A 14733-nucleotide genomic window follows, 5' to 3' on the forward strand; every position below is an offset into this window, starting at 1 on the left:
TCCCCCAACCACCCTCTCAAATGCTTGTCCTTTGCCCTTGCATTTCGCACAATCTATGAGGGAACTGCACCACTCACTACAAAGACCTCTATGTGGTGCGAATGTGCGATTTTCTGAGGACCAATTCAGTGATGGAAGTATATGTGGCCGGCAAGCCAACCACACATTCCACATCTCGTTCCATGTTCATTAATAGATCATATTCATTATAGTGCACGTGTGAAACTTATAATGAAGTCCATGAATATATGATCGGACTTAGTGAATTATGATGAGATCGTGATACGGAGATCACTAGTCTTTAAGCATGTATTCTAAACATTCCTATTTGAAGCATACGAGAGAAGGACATCGAAGTATCCAGATAGAATAACACTATCTAGCCTCACTCATATGATGAGTATGGTCAGTCCTGTAGCCATTAGTGTGGAGACACTAAGGATAGATATTGGGTGCTCTTTAGTGGAAATAGTTCACTGCATTGATCCGTACGAATCCCTGAATGATATTATACCGAACTGTCAATCAGGTTGATTCATGTCACGGTTGTGTAAGTGGTCCTTAGACCTGAGACACCAAAGACGTCTTGTGGACGGATGGTTATACTTTGACTATGGACAACGAGTCTCTAATCATGGGATTCTAAACGGTCTTAGTTCGGGTACATTAAGAAGTTCACGAAGATGATTGAGTGTTCAAGACAAGATCGTCCGCCCTTGGTATAAGAGGTGACAGCTCAAGGAAGACGATGCGATGAAGTCCTTGGCTAAGGCAGTGAAATATCAGAGAAGAGTTCTCCGATGATTTCTGACTACATCAGTATTAACTCGGATGACCGATTAGGGTTTCACAGTTGACCATACCATGGGTCATCTTAGGAGCGTCAAGTGGATGAGGGACTATATGTACACTAACCGATGACGAAAATGTTCCATGAGTGAGTTGATACATACTCCTTTCTATCTTCTAGAGCATGAGGTGTAGCTTGGCACCCCACATGTTGGAGACTCAAAGTATCGATTGGGTTAAATTGATCCGACATTAATTAATCTATATAATGATGTAGTTAATTAATTTGGAAGGCAAATAAATGTTATTGGGCCATTGGAGTCATTAACTAGACTGATACATGGGCCTAAAGGGTCACACGCAACTGAGCTTTTGGACGTCGAAAGATATACTTAAGTTTTGGAGGTTTTTATGAAAAATACCCTCTTAGTATAAATAGGGGAAGGCCCCTAAATGAAATTCACCCAAGCCAGAATTGTTCAGGGGCCTTCCCCTTCTTCTCCACTCTCCCTACACCCCCTCTCCATGCCCGATGCGATCAGAATGGCGTAACGACAACGGTAGAGGTAGAACGGGGCTTGTCAAGGAAGAGGAGATTTGACATACCAAGGATTGCGTGGATATGTCTAGCAGCTTGACTGGTCTCACCCTAGGATCCAAGAAATCATGGATGCGATCCGTGCAAGGGTACTTTCTTGCATGATTTTATCGATGCCGTTTGATTCCGTTCAATTTCTTCATCAAGATCTGGGCCTTTAAAACCTAACATTCGGGACTCGGGACTCAGGAGACTCGGGGATAGAGTGACTAAGTCCCCAATCCCCATCACCCCCAACATCGACTACTCCAGGTCTCTCTCTCTCTCTCTCTCTCTCTCTTTCTTTCTCTCCCCTCTTCCTCTCTCTCTTTCGCTCTTTGTCACTCTCCTTCGCTTTCTCTCCCCTCTTCCTCTCTCTCTCTCTCTCTCTCTCGATCTCCTTTGATTTCTCCCCCCTCTTCCTCTCTCTTTCACTCTCCTTTGATTTCACGCCGTTGCTGGAAATCACTTGTTTATTCCAATTATCATCAGCCTTGAATTTGCAGTATTACCCATCTATAAGTTTTTCAATATGAGTTGTTAATAAGGTTGGACAATAAATGTTATTGGGCCACTAAAGTTATTAACTAGAATGATACATTGGCCTAGAGGGTCATACACACAAGGTCATAAAGGCATTGGTGGATATATTTTACTTTGTAGGGTTTTTGAGAAAAACCTTGAGAGCCCCCCCCTTTCTCCATTCTCTTCTCCACTCATCCAAGGAAGAGTGTCTTCATGGTGAGGGGATATTCTAGATTTTCAAGAAGAGTTGAAGAAGAAGACGTGGAGATCCAAGCGCTGAGTGATCACATGGATACTTCTAGAGGCCGGACGCGTGAACGGCTTTAGAACGATCTCGGAGCGGTAAAGTCAAGGGTGGAACGAGTTCTCCACAAGATACATTCAGCGTTTTATTTTAAAGATCGATTGTGAATCGATCGACACACTTCCGCATCCATGGAACGTGTGTTCCATGGACAAACCAAGTCATCGAACCCAACAGTCATTACGTTGAACATTCTAAAGAAATAAGTGTTATGTGATGAGGAATGGGCAATGATTAAGGAGTTTGCGGGTATATTACAACCCCTTTAGTTGGCTACTGGAGTCGCACGCTAATCAAAGACGCCCACAACAAATGAGGCCATTGTTATCATCAAAGCAATAACAAGACACTTGGATGGTGTCATGAGTGTATCAGAGAGAGAAGGATGTTTCGAGTCAACAGTGTTATATCCACCGGACTACGGACATCAGTGTACAAGGCTTGTGCGGCAATGAAGATTAAAAAATTATATTTACTGTATAATAATAAACATCTTTGTGATGAAAATTAAAACATGAAATATTTATTGTATAATAATATATAATTTGCTCATGGAACACAAACGTGAAATTTTTTTTAAGAACCCTGGAATTGAGAAATGTTATCATTTGGTGTTTAATTTAAGTAATTGACAATAAATATTATATATTTATTGTTAAAGAGTTCACATGTTAAAGAGTTTTAGATAGGGTTGTTATTATATATTTACATGTTAATTATTATTCCAAGTGAATTATAATTTTTCACTAATTTTATGTTAATTAATAAATTTATGGAATTTATTTAAGCTTTTAATAACTCTATTTAAGTGAAACTGGCAAGTTTAAAAACTTATCTAAATAATATTTAATGTGGATATGAAGTTATGAATTTTGTAGAATTTTTTCAATTTTTTTGGGAGTTTATATGAGAAAGAAATGAATTTTAAATTGGAAAAGGATAGAATTGTAAGGAAAATAGGACTTTCTAGTAATTTCTAAAGTCAGAGGAACATTTTTTAAATTTTGGTTGTAATTACCGTTAAAACAGCTCTCGGTCCGGCGTTGCAGGCGTAAATTTCCAATAAAAATAGTTCTAAGGGCGGAATGAATTAATATCGATTTTTCTATCTGTTGTAAGGAAATATGTGCAAATTTGTGCAATGTGCGGAGTGGATTACTGCACAAATTTGCACCACCCATCGCACAATGGCTTTCGTGCGATCGGAAATTCACAGAAACGGCGAGAAGTTTTGCACCGCATCGCACGACCATATCTAATGGCCCCCCCAAGTCACCTTCACCTACTTTGGTCATTGCCGGCACAGCTTCCCTGCAGATGCCCACTCTAGACATGTCCACCAACCAACTCCCTCAACCTCTCCAAAATTCTTCTGCCGATTCCCTGAATCATATAATCTCTCCACCAAATACCTCAATACCATCATGTTCCTCTTTTGCCTCTGTTTCGCCAGACCCTTCTTAATTGCCTAAACTCTAAAATATCTTAACTAGCATTGTGCCATGCATGGCAAGTACGCCATCCTCCTTCACAACGACACTTGCGAGTTGCGATCTTGTTTCACCACCCTCTCACAGCAAGCTCGCCAGCTACAAATGGATCTTCCTCACCACGTTGCAGCCTGATGGATCCTTGGATTGATTCAATGCTTGTTTGGTCATGCAAGGTTTCAGCCTCACTCCAGGTATTGACTACCATTCAAACTTACAGTCCAGTCTTAAAAATTACCACTCTTCCAATTCTTCTCTTACCACCACTATCGGCAGATTTAAGGACTTGACATATTGAGTGCGTTGCGTTAACCTACACTAAGGGTAATTTTACCTACACCTTACACTTTAAGAATAATTCCTCGTCGCACATCCAAATTTTCAGTGATGCAGACTGAGTTGGTGACCTCCTTGATCAAAGATTGACCAGCGGTTATTTTTTTTCGGAACTAACGTTGTCAGCTGACTTCTTACAAGCAGACCACGTGGCTCCATCAAGCACAGAAGTCAAGTTTAAGGCCGTTGCCAACACTACCGATGAATTTCTCTAGCTCAAATTATTACTTCATGAAATTCACATTAAGTATGATATCAAGTCTACTCTCTAGTATGATAACTTATAAGCTGCTAATCTCAGTAAAAACCCAATATTTTATACCTGAATTAAAAAATTGAGATTGATTATCACTTTGTTTGAGAATGTGTTTCACAAGGCAACTTACATGTCTCCTTCATCTCCACTCTTGATCAACTCTCTGATGCATTTACACTTCTAGTGGATAAGGTCCAAGCTTAACCTTCAGCCAGGGCATGAACTTGCGAGGGCATGTTAAAGATTACGCCGCATCCCAACCGACCTTGCAGCCTTCACCTCCCTAGATGACATCATTAACGGGTAAGGCAGCAGCGTGACCTCGCTTCGGACTCAACTTCAATCCATTAGGGCACATGAGGCTCTATAAATATGTGTATTCTCAGATCCTGTATACATGGCTGTTTTTACATCTAGTTTTGTGTTTTCATCGGTTTTCCTCTCTGTCATTTGATCCTTCAGACGTGCGACGCTCTTGTGGTATCTGTTTTCCAACAATGGAAATAATTCTCGATTCTCAGATCAGTGTTTTGTGTCCACATGACGGATGCTAAATTCGCGAAAGCCCAACCCAAAACTAAGCCAACTCGTCTCATGTTAATTTCCCCACCTCAATTTTTGTTCAACTGGGAAAGCTCTTGGATCATACTGCGCAAGTCCGTGCGAGAAGACCCTCCTCCCTCTTCAACCGCCCGCCTCGCCGCCACGCTCAACTCCCTCGCCCTTTCCCGCCTCTCTTCCGCCTCTGCATCCTTTCCCATCAGCCGCTCAACCACCACAGCGATCTCCTCGGCCTTCACTACCTCCCTCTCTTCCTCGCAAATAGAATACTTCTTAACACCGATATCCAACCCCACCTTCAGCACGTCCACGAGAAGCCTCTCGTTGAAGAACTGGTCTGCAAACATCGGCCAAGTCACCACAGGCACTCCCGCGGTAATACTCTCGAGACTCGAGTTCCAACCGCAGTGCGTTACAAACCCTCCGACTGCAGGATGATTAAGGATGACAAGCTGCGGAGCCCACCCACGGACGACCAATCCCATCCCCTTCTTGGCAACTCTTTCCTCGAATCCTTCAGGCAGCCACTGCTCCTTCTCTCCGATCTTCCTCACTACCCAGATGAAGTAGCAGCCCGAATTCTCCAATCCTGTGGCTATCTCCCCAAGCTGCGCCTCTGTGAACCTGCACAAGCTCCCAAAGCAAACGTACAAGACAGAGCTCTCGGGCTTCTCGTCAAGCCACTTCAAGAATCCGCCTTCTTTACCGCTATCTCCTCCTCTCTGGGAATCGTTCTCTGGGCTGCTTAAGCGAAGAAACGTCGGGCCAATATGCCAGGCCCTGTTCTTCTTTCTATAATGGTTAACGTAGTCGGGCTCCAGCTCGTAGAAGGAGTTTACCACTAGACCATAGCTTCTCTCCCCGGCCTCCTTCATTCTCGCGAAGAGTTCCCGAAAGTCCGGTCTCATCTCCTCTGGGTTGGGCAGCTGGCTTCTGCTGAGCTCTATCTTGTGAGGAAGTCCGGAAACGATGAAGGGGTCGGTCTTCAAGGCGGCGCTGCTTCGGTTGAGCTCCTCTCCGACGCAGTTGGAGAAGAAGCTTGTTCCGTGGAAGTCCAGCCTCGGAATTTCATATTCCTCGGCGATCTCCGTCGTCCATGGGTAGAAGCTGTCGGAGATGATGGCATTTGGACGGTGCCGATCGACGAGCTTCTCGAAGGAGGGGCGGAGGAGAGAGGCGCTGATGAAGAACTCCATCTGCATCTCGGCGGAGGTGACCGCGGAGATGTTGTCTGGGAGAGGGTTTAACGTTGGACTTGGTTCGACTAGGAGGACATCGACGCTGCCACGTGTTACGGGGGAACGTTTGATGGAGATTTCGACGGCTGAGATGTTGCCAGCGGTTGCGAGGATGGAGGTTTTTACCCCTTCTGCCGCTAGAAGTATGGCGATGTCGGTGGCAGGGAGCAGGTGCCCGGCCGCCATCAGAGGAAAGACGAAGACGTGGAGCTGCTGCCCGTCTGAACCCATCTCTCTTCCTCTCTTTCCTTCTCTCCCTTTTTTTTGTATACCTTTTGTTCTTCTCTATCTGGGTCTCTCTTCTTCCTATCTCCTCCTCCTCCGGCCGAAGTTTATAGAGGCGGCGAGTGATGCGTTATAGAGTAAACTTACGCTGCCGACCGCTTTGATTGCACAGTTAAAGTCGGGGATTTGCTGCATGGGTCCTTCAAAAAAAACTTAATAATAGTGGCGAGGAGGCTTCAAGACGTCGATAGTGGCAAGACGTTTTTGTGGAACGCGTTGCGCAACGATCGACCACAGAATCCCCAGGCCTTATAACCAGAGAGTTCTAGGCTAAGTACTCACGCCAGTGTCAGCTGCACAGGGTCAGCGACTGCCAAGTAAGTTACATGGTGGAGCGTTAACAGCCTCTCATCTGCCCTCCGAAATGTTTGATAAGACAAGATTCCTTGATATATACGACGAAATAGTATGAAGGGCTAATGGGTTTCTCTCAGGGTAAAACACAGAAAAGAACAGTAACTAACAAAAGAATGGCTACGGTGGAGGAACGACAGAAATTTAGGCTCGTGTCTTCCTCAATAAACGAATATCCATGAACAAACACCAGAAACTTCAGTAACGCGGTTCGAATTTCTTTCAATCATAGTTGAATACCGAAATATGGGTTTTACGTCCGGTAAGATTTCAGAGTATTCATGCAACCAAAGCTCCATTCTTGTATTTCATTACCTCATGGAATAATTGTGGAAATTATATTATGTTATCAGAAATATCATTAGTAGAATAAGCGTTCAAATTATTGCGTCTTTTTTTATCAATATATACTGATTATTGGCGAATGTCTAAAGCAAAACCCAACTTTTCCGTTTCAGTCGAACCTACTTTAATACCAAAATTAGTTGTCTAAAGTAACATAGAGGGGGATTTAACATCCTCTAATGGGCCATTTTTGTAATAATTTGCGATGCATGGGTGAATACGACTTAAGAATTTTAATGGTTTCTAGTTTAGGGTAGGGCAAAACAGAGGTAGGAACAGGATGATATAAACAATGGAGAAATAAAAGAAGCATTACAAACTTAAAATATTTTGTCTTTCTTAGCTTATCAATATCTATCAACAGAATGAAGAAAATTTAAAATATTTTTCCCTAGACCATTTCACATCAACTAGAGAACCTTGATATCTTATAATATTTAGCCTCGATAAATATGAAAGTATTCCTGAGTGAACGAGAAATCATTTTCTTTAAAATATCCGATAAAAAAAAGTTTAATGTTTAATTATTTTAAAAACATACTCTTGCGATGAGATACCAGGTTATAGAGATGGGAACTGGAAATTTGTTTTGATCAGGAAAGTTGAGCATTCATAGGGGACATTTTAGACTCTGGTAGAAACTTTAAGACCAAACGTCAAAGTTTTACCATTCTATCCAGTGTGGAAGTGAACTTTTCAGGGAAGTAACGTCATGCATTTCCTTTCAAATTGATTTTAATATCCATTGTTCGGCATCCAAAAATGGTGGCGATGTTTTAGTTTGCGACACATCGACCTCAGGCTGACAACTACGTTTAGTACTTTACTCAAAAAGCCACTAGGTTAAATCCTCATTTTAAATAAATTAATTATGGATTTCTATTGAAATATGTTAACCTTTTGTCGTCGTTTAAATTCTTCTTTTACTTTTTAGGCAAAAAAATCTATCAATAAAACCATTTCAACACGTTTCACTGTATTTCAATTCTCATATATTATACAACGCTAATTTTTTAAAAACTCTCTGTTAACTATATTTCTTTTTTTCATTCACCAAATGATATTTTAGTACAAACAAGTATTGATATATTTAAACATTTCAGGTTTCTATCCATAAGTTACTGTATAGGTAGCATGCAATATATTATATCTTTACAGTCAGTCAATGAAATTTTGTAATAAATAAGCGATGAAAAATTTATTGATGACGGATATAAATATGAAGTATTTTTATTAATCAAGTAGTGTAAACATTATTTATATCGGGACTTCTATATTATGTAAATTGTTTCCTTGAGTTAAGTATGATTTACATTTAGGGTTGGACATTTAGGACAGAGGACTGGTTTGACCGGACCAAACTGGGACTGTGGGTCCTCCATTTGAGGGCGGACTGGTTGTTCAAACAAATTTAGGTCCAAGGGTCAAACTGGACCTGAACCAAAAATTTAATTTAATATTTTTTGTAAAATTCTAAAAATATAAAATCCAACTTGCCTGAGATTTTTCTATTAAGCTCAGCATAGCCGCCATATATTTGAGCATCTGTGCACACCTACTTGATGTAGAAGAGTTCTTAGAATGTGGGCCACAAGAACCCATCAAAACCACTTTTTTGTTGAATGCTTCTTCCTTCTCTAGTCACCCCGACAGTTCTTCATGAAGAAAGGGAGGTGTGGAGGGAGAAAGAGAGTGGGGAAAGAGTTGAAGGGAGGGATGGGGAATTCATTACCAGCAGTTCTAAAGCTCATTACGTGTATATTCAATGTAACTATCAACATAAAGTTACTACTTTGACTTTGATATTGAGTTGTCAACTTAACCAGAACAAGAACGGACCTGGAATGAACAAGAATGGACCCGAACTGGACTGAAACTTAGTTAAGGTTTAGGACTTTGCTAAAAACATGGACTGGACTGGGACGGTCAAATGTTAATTACATGACCGTGTATCAAGATATATCTTAAGGCAACTGAAATCCTATGTTGAAATATTTTCTTTGATATTTTTATTTAATGCGTTATCAATATTAATTTCAGTTAAGTATCACTTATTAAAAATTTAAAGGTAATAAATTAGATAATATGACTGTAAAATATTTCAGTAAATTCAAAATGTATAATATTTTTTACTCTAAATTTCTTAGAGAAGCTTGGTATACATAAATAGACAGAAGAAAATGCTTTAAGAATTTTAGTCAAGGAATCCAAATAGCTAGAAAGGGAATCATGAATGAGAAGCTTATGATGTAACACGATGATGCCGGGATCGAACGACACGCGTTACAACACAGGAAAAAAGGGAAATGTACTGAAGTTATGTAGGCAAGTTTATGCAGAAAAGGACTCTTATTGCACAGATAAGGCAACTACTAAATTAGTATTTGGATTCAATTGATTCACGTAGGGAAATATGTCAAGATAGGGCTCCCAACGACCCGTACAGATCACTAGATGGCCAATGATGTGAGGGGTACAATGACCCTTAGGCGTCCAGGACTCTCTTTATCAATTAGTTCAGCCAGAAACCACAAGAAAATCCTTACTCTTGACAACAGTGGCTATCCTGCGTAATGTATCTTAAATTCTTGGCAGAGGAACGAGTAGTGGGCGACGACACTGAAGAAGGTAATAATAATGATAAAGGGAAGAAGTAGAACCTGAATTTCACACGCTGTGACGGGCCGGAATCTGGTTGAGCAGGTGACCGTTAGCCAAAAGATGCTTCGCAGAAGTAAAATGTTGAGGACGTGACGTTCAACGGTAGAGAAGGACGCTGACCACGCATACCCCAAAGGCGAGTCCAATGGATTGGCTGAGCGGCGTGCAGCACCACGCAGGCATGCGCCAGCGTGTGAGCACAGGCAGAAGGCGCACGGCAGCACACACAGGTAGACACCCGCAGGCCAAGAGCGCTCTTTGCCAAGAGTGCTCAAGGGTGTGCGCGTGGGTCGATGTGGGTGCTTGGTGGTGCACAGAGATGCTCACGTTTGGTGGGTGAGTGGCACGGCGCACAGATAGAAGGGGGGGCCGTCGTCACGAGCGCACAGGTGACGACCGATCAGAGCGTGGATGCGAGCGCATGTTGTGCTGAGGCACGACCAGAATCGCGGGGGGCCAATCCTATGTTGGATCCTAGCTCTCTCACTTCAGAAACTCACACAGAGACGGGAAGCACATGCACTCACTCTCTTGATCTCACACAGAGGAAGTAGATTAAGTTTTCACTTTCTTGATCTCACACAGAGAAAGAAAGATTAAGCTCTCACTCTCTTGATCTCATAAAGAGAAACAAGAGGAAAAAACACTTTGAAAGAGGGAGGAACCTTGATGCACACAACATACAACAACAAGGGAACACCTACATATTTAAAGGCACTCCCCCATAACTGCCTATGGATCTAAACTCAGCATGGCCACACAAGTGTCCATGTACTTGGTCTTCCAAGAAACCCAGTCTTCTGCTCGCCTTGAACTCAGCTCCTGCCTCCACATCAATCTATACCATGCTGACTTGTTCTTTGTTGACTTATTCAAAAACACAAACTCCTAAATTAACTGATTCAAGATTAACTGCCCAACATCCTGAGTCGTGGGTGGTCATCTCTACTTGTGCAGACGCATGGTGCAAACATCAGAGGGGACAGCGTTCTTGGTGAAGGTGGAAAAGTGAACAAGGCAAAGAATCGTCGGCGGTGGAGGGACAAGGAAGGGTAATCTGGCGGGCCTCTTCTTGACATCGATCTTGAGAGATGACAATAGACCAAGAAGGATCTTGATCAAATCTTGATTATGAACAATCGATTTCAAGCGGGAGGTTCTTGGTCTATCAGAATTCAAGAAGGCTGATAAAACGTCGGGAATGATCATCGATGACGGTTCTTCCATGGAATTATCTCATTGTGGTGAAGCTGGTGCATACGACAAAGCCACGATCCGATCTCGATCAACTCTAACAGACGAAACCGCTACTCTCTAAGAATTGCAAACTCTAAAAAAATACTTTAAATTTCAAATGACAACCTGAGCCGTCCTTGGGCATACCATCCCTTTATATAAGAGAGGGAGGATGCCTAAGTAGGCTAACAAAGGGGAAAACCGTCGCGAGATGAGAATCCCCTTATCATACAATGAAGAGGAAAACGAAAAAAAACATCAGATAAGGCCCAAAACACGGTGGCCCAATTTCGAAAGATATCCAGAAAATAAAAATACAAGAAATAAAAGTGCTATACTTACTAAGATCAGTTACACTGGGGTTGCGAACATCGGCTTGAGCTGCTCGGCGTGGTTGACATCGTCCTGTGTTGAAGTCAGTGAGATGGTCCCCAATCAGCTTATGTACCAAATAAACTATATATAGGGAGGGTCATACAACCAACACATTACGACAGCAAAAAAATAGCCCTTAGATGTAAATAAGGAAAATGAAGACTGAGAGCTTCTTTCCACATGTTTCATAGTGTTCCATTATTGTGACTCTGCATTCATTCAAGTTCTGACTCGACTCAGTGGATTTGAAGTTGACCGTGCACTCCCCCTCCTTCCACCTGCCCTCGTCTTTTTTTTTTTGTTCTTCTCTTCCTTTTCTTCCGATTGTCTTGTTTTTCTTTGTTCTTATTTATTCTTCTCTTCTTATTTTTCTTATTATTTTCTTCTTCGTGTTCTCTTTTTGTTTTATTCTTGTTCTTGTCGTCCGTTATTCTTCTCTTCTCCTACTTTTACTCTTGACTTCTCCTTACTTTCTTTTTCTCCTCTTTTTGTTATTCGTCTTCTTCTATTTTCCTTTTATTCTTTTATTCTTGTTCTTATTATATTATTATTTTCATATTCCGTTCTTCTTTGCTCTCCCTTTTACTCTTTATTTTGCCTTATTTTCTTGTTCTCTTCTTATTCTATTTTCCTTTTATTCTTCTTTTAGTCGTCCAGTCTTCTTTTCTTCTTCCTCTTTTACGCATCATTTCTCCTTTTATTCTTCTTTTCGTCGTCCTGTCTTCTTTTCTTCTTCTTCTTTTACTCTTCATGTTTCCTTATTTTCTTCTTCTCTTCAACTTTTCATCTTCCTTTTTACTTTTCTTTTTTTCTTTTACCCTACATTTCCCCTTGTTTTCTTCTCTTATTTTCTTTTTCATATTTTATTTTGTTCTTTTTTTATTTTGTTCTTATTTTCATCTTTTGTTCATTCTTTGTTCTGTTTTTTTTAATCTTCATTTCATCTTCCGTTCTTGTTTTGTTTTATTCTTTTTCTGTTCTTCTTTTCTTTTTCTCTGTCTTCTTTTATTTGTCTTTTCTTCATCTTTTATTCTCTTTTTGTTTTCTCTTGGTATCTTTTTTAATTCTTATTTTATCCTTAGTTATATCTTTCTTCTTCTTTATATTCTTTTCTTCTGTTTTTCTGTTCTTGTTTCTCTCTTTATTCTTCTTTTCATCTTTCAAGATGGATTTTATAGATCACGTTCCAATACATTTTTCCTTTTATGATAAGTCCATCTCACATCCATTATTTTGAGTTTGACAAGTCAACATGATTGGACCAGGACTGGGAGCAGGCGGAAACATTACAAGTCCAGACTGGAACCGGAGCTAAATTTAGGTAAGGTTCAGGTACTTGCTAGATACCCGCACCGGACTGAAACTGTCAAACCCTATTGGTGGTCAATAATATTTGTCATACCTGATGTAAGATATATTAGATATAATTTAGTCAAAGTTATGTGAGATTGTGGATCGCGAGTTTTGGGGTTCAAATCTTAAGATGGTGTCAGTTATTACGAAGTGAAGTGCGCTGTGTATTCTGTGTACAAAATACCTGAACTGTCAATGGGGAAGTTCATTCTTGATAAAAATAAAGCTTGAACTACCATGCACAATAGCTCTTTAACAATAAAAAATGCAGATCAATGGAAAGGCACCAAGAAAACGCTGCCATTCAAATAACATTTCTAGCCTTCGCTTGTTGCTTCTTCATAGATAGCTCCTGTATCATCCGGACCAAGTCCTTGTGAGAAAACCCTTCTTTTTCAACAGCCCTCCTCGTCACCTCTCTCAACTCCCTCGCCCTTTTCCTCATCTCCTCAGCTTCTACAATCTCTCCCATCAGACGCGCAATAGTTGCAGATATGTCCTCCGCCTTCACCACGTCTCTCTCTTCTTCCCGTAACGAGTGTTTCTTCACGCCGATTTCCACCCCCACTTTCAACACCTCCACAAGCAGCTTCTCGTTGTAGAACTGATCCGCAAACATGGGCCAAGTCAACACTGGCACCCCCGCCGCCACGCTCTCTAAGCAAGAGTTCCATCCACAATGCGTCAGAAACCCTCCCACGGAAGAATGGTTGAGAACGAGAAGCTGCGGCGCCCATCCGCGGATGATCCGACCATTGCCAGACTTTGAAATCCTCTCTCCTTCTTTCCTTAGCACCCAGATAAAAGGATGGCCGGAGCTCTCCAGCCCAGCGAGACAAGCTCCCGAAGCAGACGTACAACACGGACCTCGCCGGCTTCGAGTCAAGCCACCGAAACAAGCCATTCAAGTCACTGTTATTGGTAACAGGCTCGTCACGGAGAAACACCGGCCCAATATGCCAGGCCTTCTTTCCCAGGCTCTCTCTATTATAGTCCGCGTACTCTGGCTCCAGCTCGTAGACGCTGTTCACCACCACTCCGTAGGTTTTGTCGTCGGCCTCCCTTATCCTCAAGAACATTTCCCCAAAGTCCGGTCTCATATTGGTAGGATCGGAAACGCTGGCTGCGTCGAATATTATCCGCCGAGGAAGCCTGTCAAAGACAACGCGATCCCCGTCTTCGATAACGGAAGACGATTCCCTTAAGATGCAGTGGGAGAAGAAGCTGGTCCCTTCGAATATGAGCCGAGGGATGCCAAGCTGTTCGGCGACATCAGCGGTCCAGGGATAGAAGAAATCGCTGATTATAGCGTCGGGGCGGTGTTGGTTGACGAGAAGCTCGAAGGACGGGCGAAGGGCGATAGTGCTCAAGATAAAGTCCATATGCATATCGGCAGATGTGACTGAGGCTAAGTTTTGGGGCATGCCCGGAGAAGAAACGGGCCAGTCGACGGTTAGCGTCTTCATACGCGCGGCGGCTCTTCTGGGTAGGGTCGGGAAGGAGTCTTCGATCTCCGGCACTTGCGCCGGCGTGGTGACGATGTAGGTGATTACTCCTTCTGTGGCTAGTAGCTTTGCTATGTCCAAAGCGGGGTGGAAGTGTCCTGGCGCCGTCAGTGGGAAGACGATGATCGTCAGCTGCTGCTCTTCCGTTCCCATCGTTCTCTCACACTCTCCCTGTCTATCTCGCTCTCTCTCGCTCGCTCTCCTTATACTAATATTGAAAGTTTGAGCTGTAGGAGGAAGAGTGGCGTAAAGCTTTACAAGAATGGATCGATCTGCCAGGGAAAATCCTTGTAACTTGTCCACGAACCATTGCCGTGACAGACCTTGCTGTGGGGGATTTGTAGAGTTAAAGTCGGGGATTTGCTGAATGGGTCCTTAAACAAAACTGAATAATCGTGGAGAGGAGGCTTCAAAACGTCGATACTGGTAAGTGGTGCTTGAGGAACGCGTTACGCGATCGACCACAGAATCCCCCGAACTTTGGCAATTTAAATCCTATGAGTTCTAGGCTACGTACCTACGTCAGTGTCCAATTATTCTACT

General features: G+C 42.2%; 1 protein-coding gene and 1 pseudogene across 1 annotated transcript; both read right to left on the reverse strand.

Annotated features, from left to right (window-relative positions):
* Window positions 1-4823: 4823 nt before the first annotated feature.
* Window positions 4824-6391, reverse strand: LOC144709483 (putative UDP-glucosyl transferase 73B6). The gene has a single exon (XM_078583055.1). The coding sequence runs from the start codon at window positions 6305-6307 to the stop codon at window positions 4889-4891; it is 1419 nt and encodes a 472-aa protein (XP_078439181.1). The 5' UTR covers window positions 6308-6391; the 3' UTR covers window positions 4824-4888.
* Window positions 6392-12989: 6598 nt separating this feature from the next.
* LOC144709076 (putative UDP-glucosyl transferase 73B6 pseudogene) lies at window positions 12990-14465 on the reverse strand (annotated as a pseudogene).
* Between the last annotated feature and the right edge of the window lie 268 nt (window positions 14466-14733).

Source organism: Wolffia australiana, chromosome 11, assembly GCF_029677425.1.
Source record: "Wolffia australiana isolate 7733 chromosome 11, ASM2967742v1".
Taxonomy (NCBI): Eukaryota; Viridiplantae; Streptophyta; class Magnoliopsida; order Alismatales; family Araceae; genus Wolffia; species Wolffia australiana.

Coding starts and splice junctions, on each gene's coding strand:
- LOC144709483 (XM_078583055.1), bottom strand. CDS start 6,307: ATGGGTTCAGACGGGCAGCAGCTCCACGTCTTCGTCTTTCCTCTGATG.